Here is a 17,864-nt window from a genome sequence, read left to right on the forward strand (position 1 = left end):
CTCCAGACGCGAGAGAGGCCCGGCCCCGCGGTGCCGCTGGAGGGTGGCTGCCCGCGCAGGCCTGGATCAGACGATCCTGAGGGGTCTCGGTGAGGAGGCTCGTGGCAGAAAGTTCTTGAAACCGCTGTCGTTGTCCTGTGCCCCTGTAGTAAAAGTAGGCGGCCGCGCGGCAACAGGCACGCCATCGGGTGCTCAGTCCGCCTGGTGGCGTCTCGGCGCGCTGGGCTTCGCTGCCCGGTGGCCACACGGGGTCGAGGGAGTGGAGCGTGCTCGTCGGATGTCCGAGACTTGGTACCCGAAAGGTAGTGATGCTCGCCGACCTCTTAGGGTGATCGCACGTGGAAAGGACAGTGTTTTTGATATGTTGGCTCAATAAAGCGCCTTTCTGCATTTACTTCTGTCTTCAAGACCTGTGGCTGACACCGTGTTTGCCTGGACGGTGCCGGTACAGATCGACGAGGCTGTCCCTGGCCGAGAAACCTTTGATGCGGAGCGAGCGCTTGTTCAGCTTGAAGGTGAGGGTCTGGATGGAAGCCGTGGTTATTGCAAACCCCACTCGCGCTGCGCCCAGTTTCTCAGTGACTCCCAACATTTGAGCACGCGTCAGCTTTCAGGGCTGATCAAGGAATTGGTAGTGGGATACTGACATCTGTGACTTGAAGAGCTCCTTTCAGTTGAGTGTCACAACTCTGGGAAATGGAGGGGTAGATTCTATCTTCAGTTTTGTGGTTTTGGAGTTGTAAAAGATGTATTAGGGTCTGAGTGAGTGATGGCCTTAGGATTTCTGACTCCAGGTTGTTTGCTTAGTGCTGCATCAGATTCCTAGCGATCTGTGTTTCTGAGCGTGGGTCTTCTGTACTGTATGAAACTGTAGAGAAATGCATCTCTCTGTGCAGGGCCACCTTCATATGTGCAACCCATACAGCAGCTCGGGGCTTCACACTTGATATAATATCACCGTCCTGAAATTTTAAATAATTTTTAATAAGGGGCCCTGCATATTATGTAGTGATCCTTTCTCTATGCAGCTGTCTGGGATGAAATTTGAGAGACCTTGGACCAGCACTAGAGTGTCAGGTCTTCACTTTACTCCACATAAAATGAGAAGAGTTTGCCAATCTTTCTAACTCAAGTTTTGCGATTCTGTATATGTTACTGTAATCAGGTTTTGTGGGTGGTCATACATGTATTTTAAGTGCATAATATGGGAAGAAATGCTGATTCTCCATTGCAAGTCATGCAAATCAGTTTTTTAAATGGCAGTAACACTTCGTGTTTTGTAGTCTGCGTTTTTCCATGTGACATCAAGTTTGCTTGCCATATACTGTTGGCATAAAAAGTAGGGTTGTGGAATGGAAACCTAGATGAGAAGTATGTTTATTTAAACATTTATCTTTCGGTGAGATGGGAAAATGGGCCAGATCTCAGGATGTCTCCAGTTAAGAGGTTCCTGTTTGTAAGGATGTTAGTATGAGCCCTGACTTGGCTTGATCTGTTCTTTTTCTTTGCTGTCATAGCCATGTCTCGTCCTCATTCTTAAATTTTTAAGCTCTCTTTAAGATTGGACTTAACTTTATTGCTCAAATTCAGACTATTAGACCAGGACCTTATCTGCCATTACTCACTGCTGTGTTCTTAGCATTTTCAGCAGTGCCTGGAATATAGAAGGCCCCCAGTCAGTATTTACAGGGTAAATGAAAGGGTGTGTTGAAGTAATTCTCTGTTAGGATGACTGACTCTTGTCCATCACTGGAACCAGTTTGACAGTGGGCACTTTGATTTTGACTGGAGCCAGCCTCTACTAGGAAGGGTAGAGGATGGAAGCATAAGGAAGTTGGTGAAACTTGGAGATAGCAGTTATGAGAAGTGTCAGAGAAGTGTCATTCACCACATGAATTTATTTAACAGTTTTTAAGTGTCTAGCACTGTGCTGGGGACTCGAGGTACAATGGAAAACAGGAGATACTTCACCTGTTCTTAAGGAGCTTGTAATCCAATGGAAGAAACAGGGTGACTTAAAGGGAAAGAATACTGTTTAATGAGAGTGCATGTCTAATTACTAACCTAGACTAGGGAGGGGCTAGAGGTTAAGGTCAAACTTAAGCAGGTATTAATGTGGCCCAGAAGGAAGGAGTGTTCCTGCCAGAGTACCTTGCAAAGGTATGGTACTGGGGGCAGGGGGATACTCTTTAGGAACTATAATGGACAGCATAACTAGAACACAGCTTGGAGAGTGTGTGACACGAGGCCTGCACAGTAGGAACAGGCCAAAGACTTTCAGGGTTTTGTAGGTTACAGAGAAGATTTGGAACTCTCGACTCAGAGGAATTGGAATTCATTAGAGGGTTTTAAGCAGGGGTTGGATAACCAGGTCAGGTTTGTATTGTAAAAAGATTACTCTGATATTCTGTAAAGCTGAATTTTGAAAGGGCCAGGGTAGAAAGATGAACAAAAGAATTGCTAAGCCAGGATCAGATTTGTTATGTACCTTAATTTCTTATGAAATCAGTCTGCAGAGTCTTGAGTCTATCCTCAGTCTGGTAGTACTTGGCAATCTGAGAGGAGACAAGATGGTGAGCAAGTGGGTTGACCTAGGGTTGAAGAAAGACGAATCCAAAGTGATAAGGAAATGAAAAAATTGAGGGCCCTCAGTAATAGAAGTGACTGACTCTGGGCTTCAGAAATGCCAAAGAAGGAGATAAAACCAATATGAGAATTAAATATCTTCCTCATTGTCTAAATTATATGAGTGTATGAAATTCTAGACTAGTAATTCCTTACAAACTTTGCAAGTTCAAAAAGCAAAGCAATTTTGTTTGAGTTTAATTAGTATATCTTTATCAGAAGTCTATGCCAGGCTCAATATACGGCACTGGGGATTGAGAGATAAATGAACCACAGCGTTGCCCTCTAAGAACTCACAGTCTGGTTGTACAAATACCAGTTGCAATGAAGATTTTAAGTACGTTTGTTAATTTTGAATCCATACTATTATGTCTTTCCAGTCTTCATTAGAAATAGACATTTACATGCACCTGTAGTTCCAGCTACATGGAAGGCTGAGGCAGAAGGATCATCGGGGCCCAGCAGGTCAACGCTGGGGTGGCCATGAGCATGTCACTGCACTCCAGCCTGGGTGACAGAGTTAGACTCCAACTCAAACCCCCCCCCCAGAACAAGAAATAGACATTTAGGCCAGACGTGGTGGCTCAAGCCTGTAATCCCAGCACTTTGAGAGGCCAACGTGAGAGGATTGCCTGAGCCCACAGGTTCGAGAACAGCCTGGGCAACTTGGTAAGACCTCATCTCTACAATAAATCAAAAAATTAGCCAGGCATGGTAGCACACGCCTGTAGTTCTGGCTTCTTGGAAGGCTGAGGCAGAGCGATTGCCTGAGCCCAGCAGGTTGGCACTAGCGTGGCTATGAGCATGCCACCGCACTCCAGCCTGGGTGATGGAGTGAGACTCCAGCTCAAAAAAAAAAAAAGACTTTAAAATTTTTCTAGGCAGCCTTTATCACAACATCATTTTTAGCTATAGCTATTTGCAGTTTGTGCTTTATTGTGAATATTTATTTTTTCAAAAATCCCATTGTCACACTTATTCAAAGTTTATAAAATTGAAAACTGAAAGAGTCTCTAATGATCACTTTATTAAGTTTCTCCAAGTGTGGTGTGTGTGTGTTCCACTGCCTGTAAACGGAATGATTTTTAGATAAAACACAATGAAGCATTTTAATATATTTATTTTGTATGTTTATATATTTATTTTACATATTTATATTTAATAACTATGTACTATAATTAATAGATTTACTTATATATTATATAAATATATGATATAGCTGTGTATTTTAGTGTATGTTAGGAAAAATATAACTTGCACAGCATACCCATGATTCATGGATTTTATGATGAGATAAAAGTCAATTTTCAGATTTTAAAGATGAGTCAGTTTAAATAAAAATATTAACAGTGTAGGTAGTACATGACTGAGGTTTGGGAAATACTAATGTAAACCAATTCTTAAACTGTATAGATGAATAAACAAGGGCCCCCCCCATACAGTGGCCTTTTCAAGGCATATAAATAATATATGACCGAGCTAGAAATAGAACACACATTTACTCCATACACCCCGGTGTTTATTCTGCCAGACAAGGCTGTTTCTTATTGTTGAAAGTTGAAGAAACCTCTATCTTAGTAGAGCATTGTACTTTAAGTTGCCGTGTTCGTTCTGGTGGCCACATGTGGCTATTTATATTAAAATTAGTTCAAATTAACCCTTCAAGTTTGAACTAGTCATATTTCTAGTACTCAGTAGACAAATATGGCTGGTATCTGCCATGTTGGACAGCAAGGATGTAGAACATTTCTATCATTGCAGAAAGTTGTGCTGAACAGTGCTGCTCTAAACTATTGCTTAGGAGGGTGAGTCATAACACTTCTAAGATTTCCTCCTTCAAAGGAATGATACTTATTAATTTTCTCACTACTGAAGTTGTTATAAACGTGTAGTTAAACTGAAGGTTGTAGCCACAGTGCAATTCAGATAATTGATCATGGGAAATAAAGCCAGGGTGGGGTTCTCAGATTCCTACCAGCTTACATTGGAAGAAGTGGTTACTCTTCTCTCTTCCTTTTATCATTAAATATTTTCCTGAATTCATAGCAGATAGAAGAAATACAAATATACTGAAAAAGAGAGTACTTGTATAGAGAATTTCCTGACTTTTTGAATAGTTTATTCAACTTAAGAATTTTGTTGGTATTTTAAAAGTTTTTTATGTTTGAACATTTTCAGTGAATGGACCCGACTGGACTCTTAGAGCACATCAATAAACATGAGTGGTACCAAACCTGATATACTGTGGGCACCACACCAGGTTGATAGATTTGTTGTGTGTGACTCAGAACTAAGTCTTTATCATGTGGAATCTACTGTGAATTCAGAACTCAAAGCTGGATCTTTACGTTTATCTGAAGACTCTGCAGCTACTTTACTCTCAATAAATTCAGATACACCATATATGAAATGCGTCGCCTGGTATCTCAACTACGATCCTGAATGTCTCTTGGCAGTCGGACAAGCAAATGGTCGAGTTGTGCTTACGAGTCTTGGTCAAGATCATAACTCAAAGTTCAAAGATTTGATAGGAAAAGAATTTGTTCCAAAACATGCACGGCAATGCAATACTCTCGCGTGGAATCCACTGGATAGTAACTGGCTTGCTGCTGGCCTAGATAAGCACAGAGCTGACTTTTCAGTGCTAATATGGGATATCTGCAGCAAATATACTCCTGATATAGTTCCTATGGAAAAAGTGAGGCTTTCAGCAGGTGAAACTGAAACAACATTATTAGTAACAAAACCACTCTATGAATTAGGACAGAATGATGCTTGTCTCTCTCTCTGTTGGCTTCCACGAGACCAGAAACTTCTCCTTGCTGGTATGCATCGTAACCTAGCTATATTTGATCTTCGAAATACAAGCCAAAAGATGTTTGTAAATACAAAAGCTGTTCAAGGGGTAACAGTAGACCCATACTTTCATGATCGTGTTGCTTCCTTCTATGAAGGTCAGGTTGCCATATGGGATCTTAGAAAATTTGAGAAGCCAGTTTTGACTTTGACTGAGCAACCAAAGCCCTTAACAAAAGTAGCATGGTGTCCAACTAGGACTGGTCTGCTTGCCACTTTAACAAGGGATAGTAATATTATCAGATTGTATGATATGCAGCATACACCCACTCCCATTGGGGATGAAACTGAACCCACAATAATTGAAAGAAGTGTGCAACCTTGTGAAAATTACATCGCTTCCTTTGCATGGCATCCAACAAGTCAAAACCGAATGATAGTTGTAACTCCCAATCGAACAATGTCTGACTTTACTGTATTTGAGAGGATATCTCTTGCCTGGAGCCCAGTTACATCTTTAATGTGGGCTTGTGGTCGTCATTTGTATGAATGTACAGAAGAAGAGAATGATAATTCTTTAGAAAAAGATATAGCAACAAAGATGCGCCTTCGGGCTCTGTCGAGGTATGGACTGGATACAGAGCAGGTATGGAGAAACCACATCTTAGCTGGAAACGAAGACCCACAGCTCAAGTCACTCTGGTACACTCTGCACTATATCCTTTGCATCATGAGTTTTGTGAGGTGATTCAGGTAGAAATTCTCTTGAAGTTTGCTGAAAGGTCAGTCTATAAATATGCTGAATATTTTATATGCAAATACAGGTTACTAGTAATAAAATTATGAAGTAAAATTGTTCAAAATTCTTGAATGTAAAATACTGCTTTGTAGATTGTGTAGGAGGAAGAAGAATGTATCTCTGCAACAGAGATCCATTTGCACTGATGCCTCTTATGAATTGGCTCCAAATCAGAATAGATTTAGCTTTGAAATATGTTATTATGCATCATCACTAGTATTTCCTATGCGTTTAAATACTTATGAAGCAATACACAGAAGATATAGATCAGAAATCTCCAGGCAACAAAGGATCATTGGTTTATGCAGGAATTAAATCCATTGTGAAATCATCTTTGGGTAAGAAAATTACATTTTATTTTCTCCAATTTGTTTATAACTTTTATATTCTTATTTTGTCCCCTGTCATTTGGTAGAAATTATTTAGTTATTTCAGGATTGTGTACATATTATTTTTCTTTTTTGGTTTTCTGATTTGATATTTTAGTGAATTGTTGTTCAATGCCTAACTGTATTTATAGCCAAAAACCCTTTTTGCAGGGGGTCTTAATTCTTTGAAATGTTGTTTACTTTCCCAAATTTATTTTTTCAATGTTATTTTGTGAAGGTTTTATGCTGGATGATTTATAGGCTGCTGATTGTTAGTTCTGGTTTTATCACAGCATTTGCTTTTTAAAGGTTCAATTAAAACAACTCTAATTGAAGGATATCCTATTTATTTGGCTATTCAAATGCTTCCGTTGAGCTAAATATTCACAGAGTCTACAGCATGAAGTATGACTTAACCTGAAGGAACCATAGTCAAAATCGTCCTTGATAATTTAGTGAATGAGTTAATTAGTGCATGAATTAATGTAGGATTGAAATTGATAAACTAAGAATAGCTTTTTTTTACTGACTGTGTTAAACAATTTTTCCTATTCTTTTTTCAGTTCTTACTGGAATTGAATTGTGGGTTATATTCCAATTACGGGTTGAGTATCCCTTATCTGAAATGGCTTTTTAGAATTTTTGAAATATCTGTATTACATATTTAATAGATTGAGTAACCCTAATCCAGAATGCTCCAGTGAGCATTTCCCTTGAGCTTCCTGTTGACACTCAAAAAGTTTTGGCTTTTAAAGCATTTCAGAGTTCATATTTTTGTATTTAGTATGCTCAGCCTGTATCTCTCCAGCCTAAGGTTTGTTCTCTAGCTTTTGATAGTCAAATTTGGGTCCAAGTCAAGTTGTTAGAAAAGTAGTTAATGTTATTTGTTCAAAGAGCAGGAATAGAAATAATTTTTAAAACTTGATTTTTTTTTTTACAGGACCTGCATCAATACTATACAAAATAATATACTTTGTGTAGAGTAGGCTAAGCATTTCAGTTAAACTGTTATATTTATTATACTGGTTTTCTATTAAGGACTTTCAAATTACTTTTGTCCACTTGTGGAAAGATACGGTACACTATTTATCTGTTGTTTCATTTGGTGTTCTCTCATTAGCCCTCCACCAGAAAAAAAAAGTTACCTTTATTATAAGAAGTAAAATGAATGAGTTCAGTTAGAAACTTTTTCAGGCCGGGCACAGTGGCTCACGCCTATAGTTCCAGCACTTTTGGAGGCCGAGGCAGTAGGATTGCTTAAGCCCAGGAGTTTGAGACCAGCCCAGGCAACATATTGAGACCTAATCTCCAAAAAAATAAATGAGCTGGGTGTGGTGGCACGTGCCTGTCTTCCCAACTACTTGGGAGGCTGGGTGGAAGGATCACCTGAGCCCAAGAGGTCAAGGCTTTAGGGAGTGGTAATCATGCCACTGCACTCCAGCTTAGGCAACAGAGTAAGTTCCTCACTCAAAAAAACAAAAACAAAAAGAGAAGAAACTACTATTCTTATTAATTTTGGTAGAAGGGCAGACAAAATACCCCCATAAATGAAACTACATACCATTGTTCAGTTACAAAGAATTAAACACCAGGTTTAGAGAACTTACAGTATTTTACCTATATAGTAACTGGTCAGACCACATTGCAACTATTCAGAGGTTGATTATTGTGTTTGTTGTATTTTGATATATTATAGGGAAAAGCCAACAAACTACTTCTGAGGAAAAGCATGGGGGAAAGTATAATATCTTTATGTTTCTGAAACAAACTCAGTATCCCACCCTGGAGTCAGTGCAATCTTTACCCAGACTGAAGAAAGACTACTGTTGGAAAGATTTCCTCATCCTTTCACTGCCGACTTGTAGCTTTTTATTTGGTTTGATAGAAATATTTTGTTTCTACTACCCAAAGTTAAAAATTAGAGAAATTATTGTCAAAGATCTGACTCCTAGGTTCGGTCTTCTATTTTATTTGGCAATCCTCTTTCTCTAACTTTATCTCTAATAATTCAGCACTTAATAAGTCAGTATATTAAGCCATCTTGTCCATAGTAATCTAATGCACAAGGTTATTAAACACACAGCTAAATGTTAAATTTAATTATGGTGACAAATAGTAATTTACTATTAATTGGACCATTCCTTTCCCCATTTTGCTTTATTTACATTATTTAATTTTTACAGCTACAATAGGAAGTAAATTTATTCATTCAGCAAATATTTATTATGCGTTCATTCTTTGCCAGGACTTATCCTAGGAACTGGAGACTTAACTGTCAATAAGATAGATAAATCTCTTCCCTCATGGAGATTGAGCAGGATCAATATCATCCCTGTACTTGGGAAGTTTACATTGTAGTTCAGAAGATAGATGAGTAAACAGACAGTTATATCATGGGGAAGAGCAGGCAGTTATATAGAAAGAATTCCTAAACTGGTTATAAGGATTAAAAGTTTCTTAAAGGAGGTAAAGGCAAAGACAAGGTCCAGACGCGAAGCAGTATATGCAGGAAGACCCAGGGTCGACAGCAGAGCACAAGAGAGGGAGTCAGGAAAGGAGCTAAGGAGATAAGAGTGAGCTCACCAGGAAGGACTTGGAAATATATTGAGAAATTAGGTAATTTATCTTGTAAGAAGGGGAAACAGGATAATTTTTCTTAGTGGCTTTCTTTTTTACATTTTAATTTTTTTTCTATTAGGAATTATTTTATTTTAGGAATGTGGGATACAAGTAAGGACTAACTACATAAGTAGGCTGCATGCAGGTGAAGTTTAGACTTCTAATTGGGCCTTCCTCCCACTGATAGTGAACCAGGTACCCTTTGTGTTGTCATGTGTCCTCTACCCTTCTCAATCCCTTCCTCCCCTAGCAGTGCCCAGCAATTGCTGATCCCTTCCTTGTGCTAATGTGACTAATGTTCAAGGTTTGCTTATGAGTGAGAACATGCAGTATTCAGATCTCTGTTTCTGTGATAGTTCACTTAGTATGGTGGTTTCCAGCTTGCTGCAAAGTCTATGATTTTGTTCTAATTTATGGATACATGATACTCTTTCATGTATATTTGCACCACATTTTCTTTATCCAGTCCACTTTCAATGGGCAGTAGAGTTGGTTCCAGGTTTTTGCTGTTGTGACTATTGTGGCAATAAACGTGTGTACGAGTTATCTTTTTTTAGTAGAACGATTTGTGTTCCTCTGGGTATGTTCCCAGGAGAGAGATTGCTGGATCATGTGGAAGTCCAATTTTTACTTCTTTTTAGGAATCGCCACACTGCTTTTCATAGAGATTGAACTTGCTTTCACTCTCATCAGTAGTATAGAAGTGTTTCCTTTTCTCCACACCCTTGCCATCTGTTGTTTTTTGACTTATTAATGATAGCCATCCTTACTGGAGTTAGGTGGTATCTCATGGTAGTTTTGATTTGCATTTCTCTGATGATAGTGAGGCTGAATGTTTTTCATTTATCTGTTGGCTCCTTGTAAGTCATCTTCTGAGAAGTGTCTGTTTTATGTCCTTTGCCCACTTTTAAATGGGGTTGTTTGTTTTTCCTTTCAGTTGTTTCAGTTCCTTGTAGATCCTGGATGTTAGGCCTTTGTCAGATGCATAATTTGCAAATATTTTTTCCCTTTCTGTGGGTTATCTCTTTATTCTCTTGATGGTTTCTTTGGCTGTGCAAAGCTTTTCAGTTTGATGAGGGCCCACTTGTCTGTCTTAGCTTTTATGTCATTTACTTTTGGGGACTTGTCAAGAATTTGTTGCCTACTCCAATGTGCATAAGAGTGTTTCCTACATTTTCTTCTAGGATTCGTATAGTTTGAGGTTTTACATTTAGGTCTCTGATTTATTTTGAGTTGATTTTTGTGTATGGTGTGATAAGTGGGGGTCCAGTTTCATTCTTCTGCAAGTGTTCAGCCAGTTTTCCCAGCACCATTTGCTAAATATGGTCTCCTTTCTTCAGTGATTGTTATTGGTGGTTTGGTCAAAGATCAGCTGGTTGAGAAATGATGTTTTTGCTTCTGAAATCTGTGTCATGTTCCATAGGTCTGTGTGCCTTTTCTTGTACCAATTCCAGGCTATTTGGGTTACTGTAGCCTTGTAATGAAGTTTGAAGTCTGGAAGTGTGATAACTCCTGCTTTGTTCCTCTAACTGAGGATTGTTTTGGCTATTTGTGCTTTTTTCTGTTTCCATATTAATTTCTGTATTTTTGTTTCCAGGTCTGAAAAAAATGATGTTGGTAATAATTTGATAAGTATTGCATTGAATTTATAGATTGCCTTTGGATAGGATGAACATGTTGACAATATTGAGTCTTCCAATCCATGAGCATGGAATGTTTATCCATTTGTTTGTCATCCTTGATTTCTTTGAGCAGCATTTTGTAGTTCTCATCGTAAAGGTCTTTCACTTCTTTGGTTAGGTGGTTGCCAAGGTATTTCAGTTGTGTGTGTGTGTGTGTGTGTGTGTGTGTGTGTGTGTGTGTGTGTGTGTGTGTGTGTATTGTGAATGGGATTGTGCTCTTTATTTAGTTCTCTGCCTGCTTGCTGCTGGTATATAGAAGTGCAACCATCTTTTGCACATTGATTTTGTAACCTAAGACTTTACTGAAGTTGTTTATCAGTTCAAAGAGGCTTTTGACAGACTTCCTAGGGTTTTCAAGGTATATAATCCTATCATCCACAAAGAGGAATAGCTTTACTTAGTCTTTTCCTATTTGAATACCCCTGATTTCCTTCTCTTGCTTGATTGCTCTTGCTAGGATTTCCAGCAGGAGGATTTGAACAGAAGGGGTGAGAGTGGGCATCCTTGTCTTGTTCCCGTTCTTAGGGGGAATGCTTCCAGCTTCTGCCCATTGAGCAAAATGTTAGCTGTGGGTTTATGATAGATGGCTCTTACTGTTTTGAGGAATGTTCCTTCTATGTCTATGTGCTCAAAGGTTTTTATCAAGAGGGATGCTGGATTTTGTCAAATACGTTTTCTGCATCTAATGATATAATCATGTGGTTCTTGGTTTTACATCTGTTAATGTGCCGAATTACATTTATGGTCTTGTGAATGTTGAATCAGCCCTGCATTCCAGGAGTGAAGAAGGGATCCATCTATAGGCTCACAGGGCTTGGAGGTGATTCTTTCTGATCTGACTGGGAAGATGGGCCAGGTGTCTTCAGCAATGTTCACTCTGCAGGTGGGCTTTCCCTGCCTGGGAGCTGGCTGGAGCTGTGCTCACGGCTGCTGACCCAGTGCTGGTTTGTTGTTGTTTTTGTTGTTGTTGTTCCACTTGGGGTCCGGTTGCCCGCTACTGTGTCCTGACCAGGACTCCTCCTGTGTGGGTCCAACAACTTGTGCCCAGCTGTGAGGGGGTGAATGGACCCAAAGCGTCTTAGGTACGCTCACTCACTCTCGTTCATGGGGCAGGGCTTCCATTTCTGTGCGAGCCTGGCACATGGCAGGGAATGGGGCACCCGGATTCCTGCATCTACTGTCGTTTTCTGATCTCTGTATGTTCAAAGAGAGCTTTACTGGGTGCAGGGTGCTTCACCTGTCCACCTGTCCACAGCTTGGTTCCTACTCTCTGCCTTGCTCTGCAAGAGCAGCACCAGCTCTTCTGCTCCACTGTGGCCATCTTGGATCTAGGAATCCCATGGATGGATTTTAAAGGGTAGTGACAATTAGATTTCTTTTAGAACTGTCACCAAGTGTGGAAGGGATCAGAAGCCTCTAGTAATCAGGCAAGAAGTGATGGTGTCATTGCCAAGATAGTGGCAGAGGAGCTAGAGAAATGTGGATAAATTAGAGAGTGGGACAAAATTTAATGACTAATCAGATAAAGGGGATGGAGACGATAGAAAAGTCAAATATAGCAAACATGTATTTAACTCAGGAAATTAGTTCATTTTAGTACCGGTTAACAGTAACACAGGAAGAGTGTGTTTGAGACATTTATTTTGGAGCAAGTTGAAATCAAGATCCCTGGTTAGAGATGTCCAGTGGGCAATAAGATATGACTCCAAAGCTCAGAGGAGGAATATAACTAGATAGACATGCTAGAAATAAATGGTATTTGATGCAGTGGATGGAATTTTTCAGAGTAAAAACAGAAAGATGTGACTTAGATAAGACTGGGGAGGATTGTCAAGAGAGGTGAGAGAACATGTGGACAAGGGAAGAGAGAAGTGAGTTGTCATGTGCTAAAAAGTACTCATCGAATTTTGGAAGAGGAGAAAGGCTTCAGTGGTGGCATGGATGGCAAATTACAGTTGGATTAGAAATTTAGAGTGAATTGAGGAAATGAAGTTATACATAATTCAAGAAACCTGACTATATAAAGGAGGGAGGACAAAAAGATACTCAGTGGTAGGAAGGGGCAGATCTGGAGTCAAGGGAGGCCCTTGTGTTGCTTTGTTTTGTTTTCAACATGGGACTGATTTAGCATGTTTAAATGCTGATAGGAAGAAGAAGCTCAGAGAAAGAGATTGAAGATGCAGAGGGACAGGGATGAAGCAGAGTTCCAGGGAATGAGAGAGAGTGGGATCTAGAGCACAGGGTTGAATTTGCCAGAAGAAGGGGAAAGGACGCTGTATGCAGGATGTTCTGGGTTCAGTGATCAGAGGGTGAGTGGTGTCCCACCTGATGGCACCTGCTGTTGAAGAGGAGCAGGGAGGTTCAAGAAGAGGATGTGGAGAAGAGGAGAGAGCTGTCTTGAGAAACACGGGAGGACTGCTGGGAGCTTTCTTTTACCTGAAGGTAGAGTAGAGGACTGTGGGGCAAACGAATTAAATCTGTTGGCAAAAGAGTGATTCATTTCTTGGCCCTTGGGATCTAATTTGATTAAAGACAAAAATGAAGATGGGGTAAGACTGGTAAGTGAAAATACTTGTGACGAGACTGAAGTTGAAGAGCACAAAGGATATGAGACTTCTGGAAGACTGCATGGTTGGAAAAATGGCCATTGTGTAGGAGGACTGCTTGGAGTGTGTCTGTGAGAGGAAGAGCTAAAGTTTTGGAGGTTTAGACCACTGGAGATAAGGAAGCCAAGGAGCTGCAAGGCTACTTTCCTGGATGGGCTGAGTGTGGCAGTCAACCAGGATCAGGAGAGTGAGCTCTGAGGGAGTCTCTCCTGTAGTCCTGTTCAGCATTGACAAGAGTGTTATCAGTAAGTCTCATTCCTTCTTGTTAAGGTGGCAGCAAGCTGTATAATGAATACTGGCCAGCTTTCCATCCAACACAATGAAAATATTTTTTGTATTTAAAAAGTGAACTCTGTGTTGGATGCAGTGGTGTGCACCTGTAGTCTCTGCTGCTTGGTAGGCTGAGACAGGAGGAACACTTGAGCTCAGAAATTTGAAGTCAGTCTGGGCAATATAGTGAGACCCTGTCTCTTAAAAAAAAAAAATAGTAGACTGATCTGGAGAACTTATCTATTCAAAATGATTTCAAGTAGCAAAATAGCTAGGATTTTGGTGTCTTTAATACCAAAATGGTCTTATAAACATTGGATACGTTTATTGCTTAATTATTATTATATAGATATAAAAATGCAGCAAATTAACATCTACAGAGGTCATAGTATCTGTTTATTGATTTGAAATAAGTTGTTTAGACCTCGTTTTTAATGTTTAAGTAAACTTGTTTTCCTTACAGTGATCAATAAAATATTGATTCTATTATTTATATATAGGACAGTCTAACTGTAGCGTAATTATCAAGTAACAAAAAGGTCTCTAAGCAGTCAAAAAAGAAAAAAAAAATACATGCTACAGTATCTATTCACTAAATTTACAGGATATATTTCCACCTCCTAGCTATGAACTCTTTGGGTTCCTACATACTGCATAACAGTGTTTCAGTCAGTAACAGACTGCATGTATGATAGTGGTCCCATAAGATTAAATGTATTTTTACTGTATCTTTTCTATGTTTACATACACAAATACCATTGTGTTACAATTGTAGATAGTATTCAGTACAGTAACACATTGTTCAGTTTGTAGCATAGGAGCAATAGACTCCACCATATAGTCTAGGTGGATAGTAGACTACCCCATCTAGCTTTGTGTAAGTACACTGTGATGTTTGCACAACGAAATAGCCTAACGACATTACTCAGAACGTTTCCCTGTCATTAAGTGGTGCATAACTGTATATTGATCCATCAAATCTATTTCATAACACAATTCCTTTCAAAAAAAAATCCTAAGAAATTAGAATATTGTTAAAATGGAAGGAATCATTTGAAAAATAAATTGGTAGCTTGGCTTGTAATCCTAGCACTTTGGGAGACCAAGGCGAGTGGATCACCTGTGCCCGCGGGTTCGAGACCAGCCTGGCCAACTTGGCGAGACCTCGTCTCTACAACATACAAAAAACTAGCCAGATGTGATAGTGTGCACCTATAATTTCGACTACTTGGAAGTCTGAGCAGAAGGATCACTGGAGCCCAGCAGGTCGATGCTGGGGTGGCTGTGATTGTGCCACTACACTCCAGCCTGGGCAACAGAGTGAGACTCCAACTCAAAAAGAAAAAAAATTACTGATTTTTTGCTCATCATTTTTTACCATTTATTAAATATCAACTTGGAATTCAGTGTTTATAGGAGAGACATGAAAATAAACATCTACAGCTTGTTCTAAATGAAATTTAATGACTATATCCTATGTAAACAATTTTAATTTGTTATGCAGAATAAATGTTTTGTTTAATTTATAAAATGTTTTATTAACTTATCGTTAATTATTCAGAGTTTTCACATTACAGTTTTTAAAAATTCACTTTCATAGGCTGAAAGTGATTTTGTCTTTAAGCTGACTTCCCTTGTGATTATAAGTAAAGCAGCATGCTTCCTCTTTTTACTTGGGAGAAGGGCCTCTTAAAGTAAAATAGCTTTCTCTTAACTCTGTGGCCTGAATTTGGCAACAGGTTCCAATAGGTTAAAAATAAATAATTCCAAATGTAATTATTTAACTATTTTTGGATTCTCAAAATTTTACAAGTAACTTGTCTTGAAACTTTCATAGAGCAGTCAGATATAGTTTAAAATATGTACTAACATGGATAATTTTAGTCTTGCCACAAATTAACATCAGATAATCACACAAGTTAATTAAAAGTGTGAATTCGGCATGGAAAACTTAGACCTTTGCTATGCACAATTTCTACTCTTTCCAAGTATTCAAACCATTTTAAAAATATATTTTCATGTATATACTACATATAATTTGACATGCAAATGACAGCTGATTAAATGTTTAATATTTTCTTATTTTTGCTTGTGTTTATTCCTATAATGCCTTGACCAGAATGAATATAACTAAATTAACTTCGGACAGTGTATTAGTTTTCGTTCATTTGTTATTTCCATGGGTCAGGAGTCTGGGTACAGCTTATCTAGTCCTCTACTCATTGTCCCACAAAGCTGAAATGAGCCAGACTGTCTTCCTCTCTAGAGGTTGGAATGCTCTTTCACATTCATGAGGCTGTTGGCAGAATTCCATTCCTCACTATTGTTGGCATAAGACAGTGTTTTTTTGCTGACTGATGGTCACGTGCTGCCCTCAGCTACTTAGGGGCTGCTCACAGTTCCATGCCACGTGGCCTTCTCACAGACCCTCTCATGGTATGGCAGTTCTGACTCCTTCAAGCCCAGCAGACCCTGCTGCTCCACTCTTGACTCTAGACCCTCTTCTACAGGACTCACCTGTTTGGGTCAGGACCACACAGGATAATCGTCCTTTGATTCACTCAGAGTCACCTGAGTAAGGACCTTAATGCTTTCAACCTCTGCTGTGTTCTGTTATTGAGAAGCCAGTCCCAGATTCCACTGTCTTGGGTGGGGAGGGTCACACAAGAGTGCGGTTACTCGGGGCAGAAGTTACGGGGCCCTTCTCACCGTTCTGTCTACAAGCAAGTTGAGTTAGGAATTCTAAAACCTGCCTATTTACTGTTCATCTCGTTATTTACAAGTGTGTGGGTGTGGCATTTATGGGAATTACACAAATGGGCAATTGCTGTAGACGACTATGGAAACAATAAAAGAAGTTGGTGATGTTGGACATTCATGTTGCCTAACTCATAGTTCAGATTAGTCTGAAAATCCCCTGTGTTAAAATGACAGAAAATTGTATAATGAGAATTTGGACAGTAAAACGTTTTAGAGCAGAAGCCCCCCAACCTTTTTGGCATAAGGGACTAGTTTCTTGGGTGATCATCAGGCATTAGATTCTCAAAGAGCCACAGCCTAGATCCCTGCATGCGCTGTTCACAGTAGGGTTTAAGCTTTTTTTTTTTTTTTTTAAAGTAGGATTTATTAAGAAGACAGAAAAGCTCCTAAATGGGAGGGGGGCCCAAAAGAGGGTTGCCCAAGTTCAAACTCCTATAAGAATCTAATGCCGCTGCTGGGGCTAATCTAGCAAAAGACGGAGTTCCACTCCTCTCCTGCTGTGTGGCCCATTTCCTAACAGGCCATGGACTAGTACCAGTCCATGGCCTGGGGGCTGCAGGGGACTTCTGTTCCAGAACATTTAAGAATTTCAGTGGTTATTAATATAGCTCTCATGTTTCATCTTTCTTTGTTTTGGCTTTATTTGTCACTAAGTGTCATCCTAAATGAAGTTGCCCTGCCATTAGAGCCAAATGTCTTGATTGCAGTATAAATAATGCTACAAGAATAGTAAGGCTTTGTTCTGAAAAAAGAATGACAATATGAAGTTTTGATAAAGGAAAAAAACCTTCAGGTTGTTCTTACTGTATTTTAATGTTAGTACTTACTGTATTTTAATATTAGTACTAAATTTAATGTATTCTGATATCTGTGATCTCATTTTTTCATGTATTTGTACAGAGAGTGAGCACTTCTGCTGGATCTCAGGCAGTGGGGATGCCTTGTGAATAAAACAGACGAGATACCTGCCCTCTTGGAGCTTATGTTCTAGTGGGGGAAGCAATAATACTGAAAAATAAGTAAATAAAATATGAGAGTGTATGTTAGGTGTTATAAAGGAAATAGAAGAAACAATGGGTGGTGAGTTAGATAATAATGGACGTGACCTTTTTTAGACTAGGTGGTCAGGGAGGCTTCTCTGAGGTAGTAACTCAGTTTAGTCCATCTGCGCAGTCACTCTTGTTTTCAGTTACTCTTCTTTGGTAACTTAAAAATTGTTGTACTTAGAAATATGCAAAATATGTTTTATTTCTGGCAGAGATCGTATTTGTGCTATCATAAAATTGTGGCTGAGAAGGTGAATATTCTAAATATGTTGAAATAGTTATCTGTAAAGCTG

The 17,864-nt window shown here is 39.3% G+C and overlaps 1 protein-coding gene across 1 annotated transcript in view; it reads left to right on the top strand.

The window, feature by feature from the left end:
• The first annotated feature begins 443 nt into the window (after positions 1–443).
• MIOS (meiosis regulator for oocyte development) overlaps positions 444–17,864 on the top strand; it is a 38,013-nt gene continuing 20,592 nt past the window's right edge. The window contains exons 1-3 of the mRNA XM_008063195.2: positions 444–515; positions 4,804–6,137; positions 6,460–6,558. Of these exons, the coding sequence (XP_008061386.1) occupies positions 4,844–6,137; positions 6,460–6,558 (1,393 nt within the window). The 5' untranslated portion in view covers positions 444–515; positions 4,804–4,843. The remainder of the gene's footprint in view (positions 516–4,803; positions 6,138–6,459; positions 6,559–17,864) is intronic.

The sequence above is a fragment of the Carlito syrichta genome, unplaced genomic scaffold (genome assembly GCF_000164805.1).
Source record: "Carlito syrichta isolate Samal-C Ts95f unplaced genomic scaffold, Tarsius_syrichta-2.0.1 Scaffold306634, whole genome shotgun sequence".
In the NCBI taxonomy this organism is placed as follows: Eukaryota; Metazoa; Chordata; class Mammalia; order Primates; family Tarsiidae; genus Carlito; species Carlito syrichta.